Source organism: Fulmarus glacialis, unplaced genomic scaffold (genome assembly GCF_000690835.1).
Source record: "Fulmarus glacialis isolate BGI_N327 unplaced genomic scaffold, ASM69083v1 scaffold27711, whole genome shotgun sequence".
Lineage (NCBI taxonomy): Eukaryota > Metazoa > Chordata > Aves > Procellariiformes > Procellariidae > Fulmarus > Fulmarus glacialis.
In genome coordinates, this window is record NW_009191310.1 from 41,995 (window position 1) to 59,710 (window position 17,716).

General features: G+C 41.5%; 1 protein-coding gene across 1 annotated transcript in view; it reads left to right on the top strand.

Annotated features, from left to right (window-relative positions):
* LOC104083241 (spermatogenesis-associated protein 16-like) overlaps positions 1-6,651 on the top strand; it is a gene marked incomplete at its 5' end in the record, with an annotated part of 42,394 nt that extends 35,743 nt beyond the window's left edge. Inside the window, one exon of the mRNA XM_009586658.1 lies at positions 6,475-6,651. Within this exon, the coding sequence (XP_009584953.1) occupies positions 6,475-6,651 (177 nt within the window). The remainder of the gene's footprint in view (positions 1-6,474) is intronic.
* Positions 6,652-17,716: the final 11,065 nt, after the last annotated feature.

The following is a 17,716-nucleotide window of genomic DNA, read 5'->3' on the forward strand; positions in this document are numbered from 1 at the left end:
TTCCTCCCTTTTAGCGTTGGAGCTTTGCTAGTGTGCTAAGAAACTACTGGCAAACACTGGTTTTTGGTGGTTCACTGAAGTCATTCCTTTACGATGGAAATGCACAACGGAGCTGTCTGTCAGACTTCTTTCTTTAAAGAAAGGCAGGGCATACAAACGAGACACGTGAAAACAGAAATGGAGTGTGAAGGTCAACATATGTGTCTTTGGCATCGGCATCTGAAGCTATGAACGTTGCTAGAAGCAGGTCCAAGGCAAGAGTTGCGCAGTCAGTTGGGTTACATGGCCAAACGACGGTAGGGAGATGACTTTGGCCTGCCCGTGGCAGTTCAGATCATGCGCTACTGTGCAAACCCTCTCCCTTCCAAAAGCAACCATAACAGCTCAAATGCGCTTCACTTAACACACAAACAGTAAAATCATGATTTTTTTTTTTCAGATACTGAGCAACCTTTGTTCTAACCGACCTTAATGGAAGGTACAGATTGGGGTTTCATTTTTATTAAAATATCAGTAGCTTTTCTCAAGCACATGCTCAGCTTTTCTTCCCTACTCTATACAGCCATCCCTACTTAATCGAGGCCCTTCAAGTACTATTCCTTTGGTTATATTCACTCCAAAGAGTGCTTTAGCAAGTAGCTCTGGGAGACAAAGGAAAATATTGAGAGGTACTTCATGTTTAAAGGCAGCTCATTTGCCTTCTATTACTAGTAGCTCCCAAGTAACAAAAATAGATTCTGTATGGCAGAAGATCCTTTTTGCCATTACATGTTATTTAGAGCTCCTGCATATATTTTCAAAAGCACCTGCTTCTTGTTTGAGAGTGACTCCCCCAATTTGTACTGGGATTTAGGAAGTTTGGATGTTTAGGCGTTATAGAGAATGCATACGCATGCATCCACGCGAGACATACTTCTACGATTTTACAGTTTACAGAGTCTGCTTATCCATCTACATTTTTTTCTAAATAAAGTTATTTTCCTACAGGAGTTTGTCCTTGTGGGATCCTGGCTCTTTCTCATTTCACCCTAAACTCCTTAGCAGGTACTATAACTGATATTTTGTATTTGTATTCAAATTCATGCCAATCTTTTAAAAGACACGTGTGCTTTCACGTTAGCTTATGACGAGAATCTCTCCCCCATTTTTGGATAAGCCACGAAGCTTCCTTTGGACCGTCAGTAAGCCACCAAACACAGACATCTGTTCCTTGGAACAGCCCCCTTGCAGCAAAGGTTGACAAGTTTCACGACATCTGTGGCCCATCAGGACTTGGACAAAACCATGCTGAATGATGGATAGTATCGCAGCGTTCTCTCATCGTAGCTGCTACATATCACATTATTAGGAACCATATGTGGGATGTCTTATCCCGATGAGTGCATAGGAAGGGCAAAGAATATACTTGCGTTGTGGTATTTCAGGGCAAAACCAGATGCATCCAGGTGAGTTCGGAAGTGACTGATAGAGCATTACCAGAAATGCAGTAAGTTTTTCAGAAAAGGAGATGTGAACTTCCCATAAAGCCCTGCTTTGAGTAGGAGGTTGGTCTAGATGACCTCCAGAGGTCCCTTACACCGAAATCTTTCGATGATTGTAATTCAGCTGCAGCCAGCAAGTGCTGCTTACATATTCCTCCACGCCGTGAGCGAATCAATCAGGATGGCATCCAGAGAGCAGGGCTGAACGCTCACAGCAGCGAGTCTCTCCCCTTTATCCATCACTGGACAACATGTACAAAAGGGCAGGATTAGAAATATTTTTATATGCTCCAAACAAGGCCTGTTTTGTTCCTTATCTTTGTGTGGATCTATATGTCATTTTCAAAAACTCCTGTAGGTCTGAAACAAATCCTAAGCCGAAGGGAAACCATATATTGCCTTGCCTGGTTAGACCCTCTGCAGTTCATCCCTCCAGCTAATCCTTTTGCACTGCCGGTTACCCAAAGAGCTCTGCATTTTCGCTGCATAAACTGCATTAGATAAGTGTACCAAAACCATAAGTATTTACAAATTCTGCCCAACCTTAGAGAACGATGTAAAACCATTTCGGTTAAGAATGAGCTGATCACCTCGGTATTCGCATGGACCACAGATCATTTTCTTCTCCCAGCAAACTCAGAACTGGAATTCAGAGCAGACTAATTGACTTATAGTCCATACGGGTACTTCTGGTGCACTAATTATGCTTTTCACCTTCTCACTCTGTGTCAGAACAAAAATGCCTTTATGTGTGGCACTGAGGAAAGGCAGACACAATCTCGCCTATTCACCTGATTTTCCCCAAGAATAAAAGAACAGAAATACTTTTGAGACGTGGCCTGTGGGTGCTGCAGCTCTGTGCTGGTGTCTCAGCAACACAGCAAAGGCTGTGCCATTGAGGCCGGCAGCTTCTTGGTCCGAGGGCACACACGGAGGTTTTGTCCTTCCCATTCATTCCTCTGGCTTAAAAAATAGCGTCATTTCCTTCAGGTGGACCAAACAAGTTTGCTTTTCTTGTCCTGTTTCTCATTTCATTCAGCCACCAGCCTAGAGATCTCTCTATCCTAACTTAATGCCCCCAAGCAACAGGCAAGCAGACCCAGCATTAGCCCATTGCTTTGATTCCCCAGGTACCTTCATGGACTCATGGGTGTAAAACGGAAGGCAGACAGCTAAAACTATATATCTCTATTCTTGCAGAAGCCCAGGTGTCGTCTCCCTGTTAATTCCTTTGCTTTTTGTTCTGCCCCTCCCCAAATCAACAATTTCCACCATTAATATCTTCCACAACATATTACCAATGCAAGAATTTGAAGCACAAAGGAGAATTTTGGGGCAATGTAAAATAAATGCAACATTAACATAAAAAGCACAAAAAATACTCTACTGAGCATCTGGATCATTTTCAAATTTCTGTTCCCAGCCCCCTACATTTCTCTGCTTAGCTTGATCCCAAAGCACCTATAGGTACCACACAGATGTGCTGTGGACTAAGCATGCAGTTTGCTTTTGTTTCTATTTCTTCCCTCTTTCCATTCGATCTTCATTCTGTCCATTCCCCTTTTTTCCTGCTCCCTTCAGCCGATCAGAGGGCCCAGACTAAAGACAGAGAGAAAAACCCAGTGAAAGAAATAGGGTCAGGGGCAGCCTGAAATCAGGAGCTAATGAGGGAGAAATAGGACGAACTTGAATGGAGGGGCAGTCGTGCACTGAGGAGCCTCTAGCTGGGCCAGGGCTGTAGACATTGATCCAAAGTAGAAATGCTGCCACTGCACTGCTGGGAGTAACTGGGGAGGCAAATACTCAAGATATCTTGAAATTAAGATGTCATAGCAGCAGAAGATTAAAAATAAGTTGAAGCCCCGTTTGTCTTCGTAAGTTCTCAGGTCACCAGGCACTTGAGAAGAAGACCATAAAGACACTGTATAGCTGGGTAGATGGGAGAAGCGTGGTTTCATATGTTCAGGAGAGTATTTAAGGGACTTCACTGCAAGGATGTCAAGCAGCAAGTTCAGCTACCGAGAGCTGAGCGCAGCCCCGCAGACGGGACGCGATGCTGCTGACCGGCTCCCAAGCACAGACTGTGGCACACACGGACACTATGCGGATCAGGGGATTAGAGGTGGGAAACATAAGCCAAGCACAAATAGTGCAAAGGACTGACCCAACGATGTTGATCTCTGTGAGGGTTGGGATCAGACCCGACATGAGCCTCATGTGAATCACTGGCAACACCAGTAACGAATGTTCTGCTGTGAACCAAGTCCTGCAGAGCTCTTCGCTTGGGCTTCAGCCTATATAGTGGCTGCAGGGTTCAGCTATAAAACCCTGGGATTTGGTCTCAGCATCAGTCTGTGGCCAGTTATTGCTCTGTTCGGGAATAAGTTACAAGTCTTTTCCAAAATCCACTTTCCTACAACAGCTGTGGCTCTAACACTAATCACATTTGGGCTGGTTACAAAACTATGTCCTTCTACCTACTCCCATCCACACGGATTCCTGCTTAAACAGTTATTGCGGGGGGAAAGAAAAAGAAAAAAAGAAAAAAAAGAGAGTGAAGCTATTGATTTTAAAAATTTGCATTTCCCAGCGAGAGCCCCGAAGGTGGCTCACCGCAGTCAGACAGCAGAAGAGCGGGCACAGGGAGGTTTTAAATCAAGGCCAAAAGGCAGAACATAATGCTTCCAATTTACTTTCTTAAAACGAAATGTGCAAGCTAAAAAGCCATGAATAAGCACTACTGAACACTGCAGCCACCGAAAAGAGATTTTTAAGCCATTCCCCTCCCCTCCTTTATCTTGTCAAGAGACTGTATTTTCATTGTGTTCGTATGGTTATTTAAATCATGCTGGGGCTCAGAGCATGCAGCGTAATTGTAAGTCGGCGAGGGTTTGGATGCCATCACTGCTGTGCAAATAACATCATCAGCTCATCAGCTGTGTCAGTAACATTGCAATTATGTAAGCAACTATTATTTCCACCCCTGATATGCCATATTAAAACTTATTTTGGGAGCTGACAGGTATTCTATAAATATGAAAAGCACACAACAGCAGCCAAGCTGTGGTTCGAGGTAGGAACATCATTCCACCGGGGCTTTCTGGCGGCATCACCAGCAGTGCAGGCACCGCTGGATGGTCATAAAGGAGCTGCTGTAAAAATTGTTGCTTTTCTGCTGCTCCCTTTGCCCTTACCCCCCACCCGACCCATCACCCAGGACCCCTTTCCCTTCCTCTTACCACCCTTTGTGCTCCCCAAACACAAGCTCTACCCCCTAAATAGAAAAGATTACTTTTAACTGCAGAAGAAAGTTACGTAGACATTTTAATTTGGTCTGTTGCAGAAGAGTCTTGGGGGTTTGGCGGTGGTTTTTAATATGGCTAAGCCTCGGGACTGGAGCTTGGCACTAAGTGATTAGTCTTTCTGAGACTTCCCATGTGCTTTTGGCCAGATCAATGATTTCCTAAGCTTTTATTTCAGCTTCTTAAAAATGAGGCTAGCATAATGATTCCTTTCTCTAATCCTCCGCATGTTTGTATGGTGAGCACATCACAGCAGAGCCAGCCTGCGAGGCTGTCTTCAGAGAGCCCCAACCTCCCCGTGCTCCTGCTGCAATGGATCTCTTGGCAACAGAGGAGCAAAAGCCCACGAGCAAGTGCCCATCAAGGCTCACCAGTGCGGTAGAAAACTCTTTTCCTTGGCATCATGCACAGTGCTACGCAAAGCCGGTCCGCTGAAAATGTCACCCCTGCAAGCATCGTGGGGAGGAGGAGGCAGAGCTCCTCTCCCAGACGCGTTCCTTGTGCCCTCGGCACCCCAGGGAGGCAGGAGCAATGGTCCATAAACTTTTCTGCTTGCCTCGTTTTTTCTCTAGTCACACACGCACACCCCTCCCCAACGCAAACCGTGGCCAGAGCGCACGGCACGGCTTCAAGTTCAGGGCCGAGGAGCACTTCAGTAACAGCTCAATATATGAATAACCACAATAGGAAGCCACGCTCAGATTAATTCACCGTCAGCTGTTCTGTGTTGTGCCTAAAGAAGCAACCTCCACTGAATGCGTGTCAGGGTGATAGATGAGGACTTTTTTTTTTTTTTTTTTTTTTTAAATACTTCAGCTTAAAATGCAATTGGAAGATTGATTCTTTAGATCCCCACATTATATAGGGTCTAGGTCTCGAGCATAACTCAGTGTGAAGGGAGATGATTCTCATCTTCACCTTACAGAAACGCTGCATATCGCAAAAGCTGACAAAGGGTATGAATAAAGGTAAGGTATGGGGAAAGATAGCCATAAAATTATGAATGCCTGGTATTTACAGAATACCTGTACACAGTACTATTAATCTATATTTTTGGTTGTTTTGAAATCACCTCTGCAAGGAAGATGTGTCTATCTGAATGTACTCTTTATTAGGATAATTACGTTTTTATTTTGGGGGGACACTGAGGTGATCTATTCTTTTACTGTATTCTGTAGTGTATTATATTCATGGGAAAACATATTTATTCAGAACTTCATTTTGATTTAATAGAAAAATGGTTCTTGCCACAGCAATGTGGAATACTCATTTTTCTCCATGTGTTGATTTTTGGCATATAAATGCCAGAAGCCTCTGTTCTCTTTCCTTATCAAGAAAAACTTGCCTGAGATTAATTTCCTCATCATCCCTTCCTTTTAAAGTGGCTGTTTTTCAATGCCATTTAAAGACAGAGTTGTGATAAATTCCTGTTTTCAATGTACAGGTTTCAATGAAAGAGTCTATTCCACAGCAGTAAAGTAATTGAATCCAAATGGAAAGGGACAAAAAAAAAAAAAAAAAAAAGAATCATGAAATCAGGTACTGCTACTCCAGCCTATTGTATGAGAGGTGCCTTCATGTATTTTTCTTTCTAATGACAATTAGTTTTGAAACAAACTAATGCAAAAGTTTTAAAAGTTTTTATTGAGGGGAAGGGACATGCTTCTGACACCACCTCTTTACAATTGCAGATTGGACTAATTGAAGACTACTTATACCAAGTAGAAGACAATTACTTAAAGAACAAAAGGCTGAGAACAGCTAGGACGGAAAAAATGAAAATGAAGAGGACTCAAAGTACACAGCAACATCAGAGCCTAGGAAATACAGAACTGTCCCTTACCAGCCCTAAAGACATGGCCACATAGAGCAGAAGAAAATTAACACTGTAGATATTTGATAGATAGGTCAAAAAAGCCACCTTTCCACTTAATGAGCCTTCCCCTCACTATGGGGTATCTTTAGCAAGACACTCCTGCACTTCATTAGTCTTAACTGGCTGGAATAAATGTCCATGAAAGGTTTATTTTAAATTACCAATTTAAATAAACTGGTAACACCCAGCCAAAAAGGGGTCTGTATTTTCTGCTCTGAGAATATTCTGCATCCAAACTCTGTAAAATCCTCCTGGCTTGATTATCGCCCAAAAAGCACCGAAAACAGGGATCCCTCCATCCTCAGCTAAGAGGAATTCAGCCTCACATTGCCTCCTTTCCAGGTTAATGCCTTACACCACAGATATCAGTACACTCTACATAGGTGGAAAGTGGCATCCTGCACCTTGGGGCTGCAGCCACCACAAGCGCAAGAAACGCGACACTAGGAGAAGGGAAAGGGGAAAAAGGAGCCCAGCTGTTGCCCCGTGGTTAAGAATGTGAAGTCCTTCACTCTCCTGTGTGCCCCAACGATAATTTTTCCCCCATTAGATAGCAATTGGTTTTGTTTTTTTTTTAAATGCACAAACACTCCAGGGAAGAGAATAACTGCACCTGCCTTCTCCAGCGCAAATCTCTTGGTTAAGGATCAGCACTTAGTCTTGCACTCCCACGGCAGCAGTCTGTCATGTAGGCTCATCTTAAAACGCTTTGGTCTTCAAGGGAGCACACGTTCCCAAATCCTCTGAGACCTGTCATCACTGAGCAAAGCAACGCACCTACTTTTCAACAGAGATCACCTTATCAGATGGTGTTTGACAGGCATCCCCAGCTGATGTGTGCAGGCTCTTCTAAGGCTGGCATTTCCTTTTGGTTCACTGTGTTTACTTCGTAAGAAAATAACCTCACCCTATAAAACCAGCATTCAATTCAGTACATTTTCTCATTGAAGAGTGACTTTAAAACAAAAATGTAGAAAGAAAGGAAAAATCCACCCCCCAGCCCTAAGATTTAATTAAAAATCCAGGACCTCAAAGGCACTTAGCCACTTAATTCCCATTATCAATTTATCACAGATAGGAGTCTAAATCCTACAGATTTTTAGCTGCTGTAGACTATCTTCCTAGGCTCTCATAAAAGATTTTTGAAAACTAAGAAAGAACTGGCAAAAGCTTTGATGGTCCTTTGTTCATCGTTAACAGAATAAGTATAAAGAAATCTTTTTGAGAAAATCTGAGCTAGCTTGAGCTCCTTAAATGTGTGAGACAGAGAAACAAAGAATTATTGCCCTTTGGAGACGGCATTATTTTGCTATGGAGTTGGTTTTGTCAGATGAAGTTTTATGACACGTAGTGGCAATCATCCATCTTTGATGAGCAGACACACACTAAATCAGAAAGACTGCTCCCCACGGATCATCAAGTCACAGTCAACACACAGTCTGGTAAATCACGGGGCTCTTAAGCAAATACTCTTAATTTCATGCAAGCTGGCTTACAATTCTGCAGTATTTAATGCAAAATCAGGTATTTTTACCTAGAATGATGAAAAAGAATAAAGTGCACTGAAAACGGGTGATCTTTGGGAACAAAAAAGCAACACTGCCTGTGAAAAACAGTTGTCTGTGCAACGTGAACAAGTTGATCCGAGCGCACTGAGAAACACGTACCAGCCTCATCGCGGAGCTTTGCGAGAGACCCAGATTCGAGACAAGACGTGACATTTCGCTTTTCAGATATCAGGTAGGGCGGAAAACCTGTCTTACGCTGCAGATCAATACATCACTGAGAGAGAGGGACCATAACTCAAATCAATCTGTAAGGTGTCGGAAACATCTTGGCCAACACCTGGCTACAGCGTCCTTTAGCCTCCAGAAAGCCACAGACTAAAGCAGTCATCAGGAGATGAAGTCAGCTATGAAACAACACAAAGCAAACGTGAAAGGAGCCTCTGTCACAGAGGCCGTTGCTGTTTTTCAACAATAACCACCTGTAATGCACAGATTCCCAGGCCCAGAGCTGCATTTCTGCATAGTATTTTATTCAGGACTCGCTGAGAGTCAACTTTACTCCACGAATGTAACTACGTTTTGGCTGGACAATGGGGAAGAAGCGGGGGGATTTCTGGTGCTTGCTGCATGCAGTATAGTTTCTAAAGCGTGAGATTCACTAGGATCACCTACAGAAACTAAAACACATACTAATAATTAAGTTGCCTTTTGTAGAAATTGCAGGCTGTATTATAATGATTCTCTGGGCCCTTAACTGGTGATTTCTATAGGGCGATGACATACACCATGGCTCCTCTCATTCACAAACTATTACTAGAAGTTGGACTTGATTCCTCATCCTCCTTTTTGTTAAGGGCACATTAAAAACAGCCTGGCCTGCGGTTGCTGTGGCTATTTTAGTCTCATACACAGGGACACATCTGAGACCACTCCCTAAGAGTTCCACTTTCAGGTCACTTCTCTTTCAAGGACTAGTTTCCAAATGAATGATGGGGGTTTGTTTCCCTCCATCACAGAATTTTTTTGTCACAAAAATGATTTATCTGTTGACAGCTAGGTTCACTGGCCCCAGGCAAGTGATGTCAGTTGAAACCACTCAGTGAAAAGCAAAGAACACTATATCAATTTAAAGAAAGGCGGGGGGAGGGAAGTATAAATACCCTCTCCCCTAAGACTGCTTCGTAACGCTTCTGCTTGCTGTTGCAATCCTTTCTTTCTTGTAAATGCCAGGACTTCTGTACTAAGCCCTGGAAGGGACAACGAGCACAGAGTCAGCTCTTTCAGGTGTTAGGTGTATGTTTACTGTTGGGTTACAACACTAATTACGACTCAGAGAAGGTAGACCAGGCGGTGTTTGGTCTTAAGAAACACTTTTCACTTTCACTATTTGGGAAGTCTCTTCTGTCAAAGGGGTATGACAAAACACTTGAAAAATACAAGGTTGTGATTCAAAGTGATGGAGGATGGGTCTACAGCCAAAGTATTAAATTAAACACACCACCAGAGGCAGAAGACAAAATGCACTCATGACATCCAGTGGTAGGGACTAAATGAGGACATCTGCTACCGGCACCCACTGCTAGGGATTAAAGCAGTACTCTGCTGTTGCTAATCTCCCTCTGAGGTCAGTGAGAGGGACGGTACTCAGAAGATAATTCAGAGTACCTCCGTCACGCTCCTGCCTCTGCCAGTATCTCTCTCCACCTCCGTTTCACAGCAAAGGTGAAGGAGAAAAGACTGGTTCCATCCTGTTTGCCTTCAAATTTGACTATAGAGATTGCAAGCTCCTGAGAACAAGGACTGTCTTACAATCCACCCTAGGTGGCCTCTCTAGGAATTAGCATATTAATACTTCTAAACAAAACACCACTTAAAAAGAAGTCTCATATTAAGAAATCTATAAACTAATCATGAGGTTATCAATACAGAAGACATAGGAGGGATATTAGGCACCACGCAGTACTTCCAAAACAAAGTCCATGGCTAAAATTAGAAGAATCTATATACATATACACTGCATTATTCTCACAACCCAGCTGAGAAGTCGTACAAATGTAACCTGCTGCTTATTCAGCGGCTAGATGTGATCACACATCTTTAATCTCAAAAAACAGAACAACAGCAGGCCACAGTTTTACATTTTTCCATTTGAACTACAATCATCGCCACAAGAGCCAATTTCACGTGGGGCTGTTTCTTGTTCTTGTTGCAATTCATCACGAGAAGACATGAGATCTAAGATACCTCGGCAAGGCATAGTCCATGAATAATACAGCGCATTACTTTGACCTTTTCAGTTTGCTTTGTAGTGTGATTGGCCAACCATTCCTGTCCTCCCCTGTTAACCACCCCATTAACCTGGGAGGAGAAGGTGGAACGGACAGACAATTAGCCAGCAGAATACTAAAAAGGTTAACACAGGAGAGCACAGCCCTGGCTTTCTTGAGCTTTAATGGGTATTAAAATTCTGAAATTTCTTTCCTCTTTCAAAGTCTGCAAGGAAAAAATAAGAGATCGCACAAGATGAACTTTGTTCTTATTTCAGATTATAATCATGTAGTTCCCTTCAGATGTCACACTCGGATGATTCTAGTTTATGCATGAATAGACTGAGAAGAATGTTTATTTTTACCCCTCTCAATATGGAGCATATTCAATTAGAGCAGTGAACTTTTTCTCTGAAGCTGGTCATTCTTGAGTAAAGGAAAACTGGAGAAAGTAGAGGCGAAAAAGCTCCATACGGCAGTCGTCTTTAAAAAGGTCACGCTTGCTACACTAACTACGCGAGCTGAGTCATTCCAGTCATTTCCTAGTCAATGCGAGGAAATGGTGGAATTTTTCCATCCTGTGGGCTGTCAGCTGCAGAAAGCTTTATCTCGGTGTTCACCAGGACTACCAGGGCAGGCGGATCTCTCATGTCTCAGGCACACGTAGAAAACGAGGCACAGCAGGTCTCGGTGGAGTTTCAGAAGTGCCCGGTGAAAGCAGCTGCCCTGTTTCTCTGGGTTTTCATGCACCTTTGTAAAATCTTGCCATTTTTTTGAAAGATCACACCATTACGAATGACAAAGTTATAAAGGCAAGCATCAAGAAATGTTTTCAGATGCCTTGTAGTCAAAAGACCTGATTTCAAGACTTCACATGAGCTTCTTTGCTCATAAAGATTTTCTGAACATTACTCTGGTGGTTCAGTTACGATGACCTGGGATAGTTTGGTTTTCAGACACTGCCATATTCTTGTCTTTGTACAAATGTGTTACTTTGAGTTGCTATTAATAGCAACGATATTAAATACTTACTTTAGATGGGAGAAGTGGGGGCAAAAAGAAAGGGACCTTTCCGCTGCCCATGAGAATGCCAAATTTTACATTTATTACGGGTATTGACCGCAATAACGCAGGGTCTTTTTTATTATCTCACAGTAATAATATAATCTCTATTTTGCTTAAGGTGAACAGTGATATTCAGACAGGAAGAATTACTAACAAAGAAAAGATAAAGCTTTAAATTATAAAAATGACTTCGTGGTTTCTCTCTGTAATACATTTTAAGTCCAGAAGGGACCATTAAGATCACCTATATGCCAAGGATTTTTTCACTGTGCTTTTTGATATATGGGATCTCAAGTAACATACCATTTCTTTTGACCCTTACTCTTGAGCATTATATTTGATGGCTTTTTACAAACTATGTATTGAAATAGTCACACACTCAGGGGCATGCTCACAAACTAAAAGAGATTAGAGAAGCATGACTTTCTTTCAGAAGTGCAGTTGTTCTTTTTAGGACAAAAGTTTTACTGTGTTTTTGTGACAATTTCAGTGACTGAAATCAGCACAAAGAAAAGTTTATCAGGCTGCAATATCTTTAACATGTTGATTTGAAAAGATCTGTAGCAATTTTAATGAGCCCTTATTCTTGATTTAAAGTCTGGAATAGAACTGAATATTTCTGGGCATTTAGTGAGAAAAATTATAGCAGTTACACCGCTTACCAGCTGTCCATAACTCTACCCACTGCCATTCAGGACTAGAGGGACACCATCATCACGAGAAGAACTCCCAACCTCAACAGCTCATTTCTACAGATCACTACCACAAATTAAAACATATCCCAGATTAGGAGAGTAGTTACCCTGTCAAGAACCAGATTAAATTCTGGATATGTTGAATAGAAAAGGCAAATGAAGGGAAAGAAAATGACAGACACTCCATTCCTGCAGTTGTTCTAGTGTCTGGGTGACCTAGGGAGTACCTACGGCAGTGAACGAATTGTCCCCTCCCGCAGACGAAGGACTAAAAATCTTATTGTTCTTTGTGCTCACTAAATGAGGGCTGAGGCGATCCGTAAGAGAATGAGCGAGCCAGGAAACATGCTGAGTTGTTACACTGCCTTGAACAGTTTCCCTCCAAAGCCTCCTTTATAAGCAGCACAGCAGTAACTTTATTTTTGAAATATATTTATCCACCGCTATTGTTAAACGTAGCCTAAGAATTTTTGTTTTCCAGAGGAATGAGAACATCAGCTTCTACATATCAACAAACAAGCGAAGAGAAAGCTTTTTTTGTTAAGATATGGAGTGCCACTTTTTGTGGGTGTAAAAGCTGAATGTGCATAAAACCGAATTCTGCCATTTAATTAGTAATCAGCAATGATCTGTCAGTCACAGTTACTGTAATTCATGAACTGTTAAGTCAAAGCAAAAATGGCAAGTAATTAGACTGTATCCATTAGAGCTTCACTAGCACTCACTCACAGAGCTAGGGTTTCAATCTGAGGAAGAAATGGAAGTGCAAAACTCCTTAATATATTCAGCTTTTTAATTAGCAATCAGTGCTGATTTGTCAGCCATACCAACTCTAATGCATAAGCCATTGAAACACAGAAAAAAGGCACATTTTAAAAATCATTTATGCTTATATTTACATTCCCCTCAGGCTGAAACATTGGAGAAACTACTGAAATATCATCTTTGCCATCACTGAGCAGCAGGAACAATGTAGGAACTTACAATCCAACATAGCCAATGGATTACTGACTGTTTGGGTAAAGACAGAAGTTGAATATTTATGAGAGGTAGTTAGTATCTCCAAACACTGACAAATAAACATTACTGGGTTTAACCATATGCAAAACAACATCTGCAAGAGCTCAGGTAATACAATTTATATTCCAGTCAATCCCATTTTAAAGAATCCATTAATAAATTGAGAGCGTGCTTACCAGGCCGTTGCGCTTTCCTCAATCTCTGGATGGAGAGGGAGGTGGTGGAAGAGAAGTGCGAAAAATCATCCTTTACCCGATCTTCACAGGTGCCAGGGAGACCTGAGCTGGTGAGGCAGAAGGCAGCCTGCTTCTGGGCTTTGGGAGGTGCAAGATTTTACCTCCCCCAAAATAGGATGGGCTCTGCAGTGCTCCTGGTAAGCTGAGCGGCAAAGCTGGGCTCTCCAGCATTAGGCCAAAAGCCCCTTCCTTCCTCCTCAGCCCTCGAAGAAACTGAGGTGCTGGAGGGAGAGGAGGAATGAGAGTTATAAAGGTTCTCCTCTTTCTACCAAAATTAATACAAATATCAGAACGTTAATTGCTTAATTTCACTCATATAAAGTACCCACACTAGGCCTCCCTATGTAGGGTAAAAATAAAAGGATGCTTCACATGTCTTTGTAAGCATCTTTTTTTCACTACTTCATACATATATGTATTTATATACATGATAACTTGCTTCAACCACAGAGGGTAGCTCACACTATGGTCAGACTCTACTTACAGTCAGTGTCAGTGTATGGATCAGCTGATAAAGGCACCAAGACAGCTTAAACTAATTACAATTTGCAGGTAGGGTGGTAATTGCACTTCTAACTGCCTAAATTAGGCATACAAACGCATGGTTGCATCTGTATGGAGGCTGATAGAATACTCTGTGCCAGCTGAAAATTCAGCCCGAAATAGTGGTAATGCTCTTATCTAAAAATGACTTTTGTTTGCCTAACGTCTGACAGTGTTACATCTATTTCACTAGATGTTTAATTAGTTTGTTTTCATGGTCTTCTCATTTCCATTTTAGCTTTCGTTACTGATGGGAGAGAGCAGGTTTCTGGCTCTGCGCTTAAAACTGGTCCCAAGGCAAAGAACGTGGCACCAGTTTGCCTTCACCCTTCCAATGTCAGCTGCATAGAGCACTCAGCCAACATTTTAAACTCTCAACAGCTTTTGTGTTTTTAAAGTACATTCTAGCTAACCCCTGTTTTGTCTCTGATGGCTGGCTTTCAGGGGTTGTAAACATCCATCTCACAGTGGAGTTTTCAGTTCCTATTTTTGAAACAGCAACTATTTTTCTCCAAAATACAGGTCAAGCCGTCCTGTTGAATCTACAACAGATTCACAAACAGGTGCTCTCAAGCAGCTGTAATCTCTCCACCTTTTCTCTTTGAACAAAAACCTATAAAAGATTAATCATCTTAGTCCCTAAATGCTTTAATAACTTACCGTGAGTGGATGTTTATGAATTCTAGGTATAGGTTTGTGAATGGCTGGACCGCTCAAGCCCAGACTAAGCTACGTGAGGAAGTTCACATGATTGAGATATCAACAAAAGGAGAAGAGTTCAGCTCCAACCTGTGTCCCAGATTTTCTCTGGTCTCTTGGCCAACTGCCGGCTTCTTTAATATCTCAGCAGGTTTTTTTCTTTTTCAAGCAAGCAAACAAACTATTACTTCCTTATACATCACCCTGCCTCAGCACGAGCTTTATTCTACATACTCCCTCCAAACTATCCCCCGATAGCATACAGGCTTCTTAAACACTGTTTATAGTGTAAACTTCTGAGCACTATTCTATATTTCAACTAGCAACAAAGATAGGTTGGTAACACAATACATAATTTTCTCAAAATGTTGAAGGGCATACTTAAATAAACCCTATGGCAATGTACATATAGCACACCTACTCAAAGGGATTTTCTTCTTGGAGCACTACTCCCCAGAACTTCAAGATACGCATACTTAGCAAGGGAAGCAAGCAAGCATGCTGCTAGAAAACTGCATTCTCCTTGGAAGTTCGGTTCAGTACAGTGAGACATCCCCACCTAACACCCACCCAACAGAGGACCCTTTCTTTTGCTAGCTGTTCTTCAGTTTTAAGAGGCACCCGTTTAGAACAATGGTTAGGAGTAAGGATTCTTGTAGCAAAGAGCACAAGCTCATTGAACTATTTGATTTTGTGCAGCCTGCAAGAGAAGGCTGTGTTTTAAACAAAGATCATCTTTTGACCTCCTCTTCAGAGAGTTCCAGTCTTTCTGAATGAAAACAGTTCTTCTGGATGCGGAATGTGTGTTGGCTAACTCTTTGGCATAGTGGTAAGTGAATGAGAGCTAGGTTAGAAAGAAATGTCCTTTTTATCCTGAAGTTTGTTCCTTAAAGAGTTGCAGAACAAATCCTATAGTTTTAGGGATACAGAAATCTCAGCATAAAGACTTAAGAAATTACACTTAATTCAACTCTCTGAATTGAATTTTTTAAAAATTATTCAGATTTGAATTGTCTGTATCATGATTGAAGCTAGGTATTATACAAAACCAGACAACTACTGTTACTCAACAAGGCACATCCCATAGCAGCTAGATGATAAAAATATTGTTGTTTAAAATTCTGATTTTGAGTACCAGCCTCACCTGAAATTTAAAAGAACACCAACCAAAATACCCCCCAATTATGTACTTGTTCTAATGCTACAAAATGTGCGTGTAGGGGAGAAGGTGGTGCAAACCTCTCATTTGTAAAAATTTATTAGTTTTGCTTGTATCTGTTACTCTGGAGCACCTCTCTAGCTTAGAAAGCTCGCTTCCACCTCTAATCCTGTTCTGTCAAGTACTGCAGTTTCTTGGTGCTGTGTGACAGCTGTAAAACTAATAAGCACACTCTCCCACTCCATTATCCACTCAGTCAACAGAAACACTGAACAGACCCCCAGGGAGCCCCACTCAGTATGACCACAGTGGATACAAATAAGATTTGTTGTCCAATGGGTAGAGATCCGCCAGTTTTGTATTCGCTCACTAGTAGTTTCCCCTCTGCTAGCAAACTTATAATACTGTCATGCAAGACAATGCCTTACTAAAAGTGGGTCAAATGATTCCTACTTTTTTCCCAGTATCCAAAAGACTTGTTACACTGCTCCAGGTAATTAGATTGAGAACAAGTTGTCAAATCAGCAAATCAGTGTTAATTATTACCTATCAGCTTGTTATTTTTACCCAAAATCTCACTGTTTTCACTTCTCTCTATCTCACTGAAAAACTGCTGGTCCTCTGACAGTCAAGATCCAAAAAGCGGTTAAGGGCTTCAGTACAATCCTAAGACACACAGTGGTAGCGTATCCTCTCACCAGTTTGAGACCTAGTGTCCCTTCAATTAACTGCTGCTAGAGTACATCACCTTAGAGTGTAGTCAAAGAGCAGTAGATGAGTAATGAATACATTGTCTGTTTTAAATCACCTCAGTTAATTACAAGGAGACTGAGCTGCCATTCTTCTCTTAGAGAACCTTATGTTAGGACTTTAACAGTACACCTATTTTTCAATAAAAAAATCTTAACCTGTTATGTCAAGTTTCAGCATAAGATAATAATGCATCCAGAATGCAGGAGGGGGTAAAGTCACACTGGAGGCAGGCATAGCCTTCCTTATTCTTCTCCTTCTCCAAGAGTTAGCAAGGCTGAGCAGAACTATTTCCTCCGTTAGAAAGTTATATGCAACAAAAACTCTGAACAATCATTTTCCATTCATTTAGCAACAACAGAGCTGTGCAGGAGTGGTAATGACAAGATTAGGCAATACAGTAAGCACTACAGGTTCAATTGGTTTTGAGTGCAGGTGAACTTGATATAGAAGCTACAAATAATATGGAAATTAAAGACGACCAGAAGAATAATGATAGGCTGATATTATCATAAGTTTGCATGGACTTTATCAGGTTGAAGATGCCCTTCCGAAAACAACAAAAAAGAAACCAAAAACTGTTGTTGATTTTTTAGCATAGTATTTATTGAATAGTTTATTTCCTAGAGCCACTTTATTATGTAAGTGTCAGTGCATATTTAGCTCAGATGTTTATTTTGAATGGATAAGGACAAAAAAACCCCATGGATACATATATCCAGGCAAAGAAGGGAAAATGGTGAATATATTAAGGAAAAAAAGTTCACGTCTGGCAGATCCAGGCCTACCAAGTTGTATATGTTATTAGGAATAGCTATATAGCTAATCAGAGTACATGTGTAGGCTGGAGCCCAACACAACGCTTTTTATGTGAAAAGACAAAGTAGACTCGCATAAAAAAGCCTGTTTAGCAAAGCCATAAGCAGTGTTATCTTAAACAGTTTATTTACAGTGCTTGGATTGGCAAAAAGAGATATAAAAAACAGCTAAGTGACACATTCAGAAGTATCACTAGTTACATATAGACATAAGACAAGACACTGGTGGTTAAAAAGAAACCAGAAGTTGAGAACTCCTGCTAATACAGACAAGACAGTTAAACTATTAATGAAATG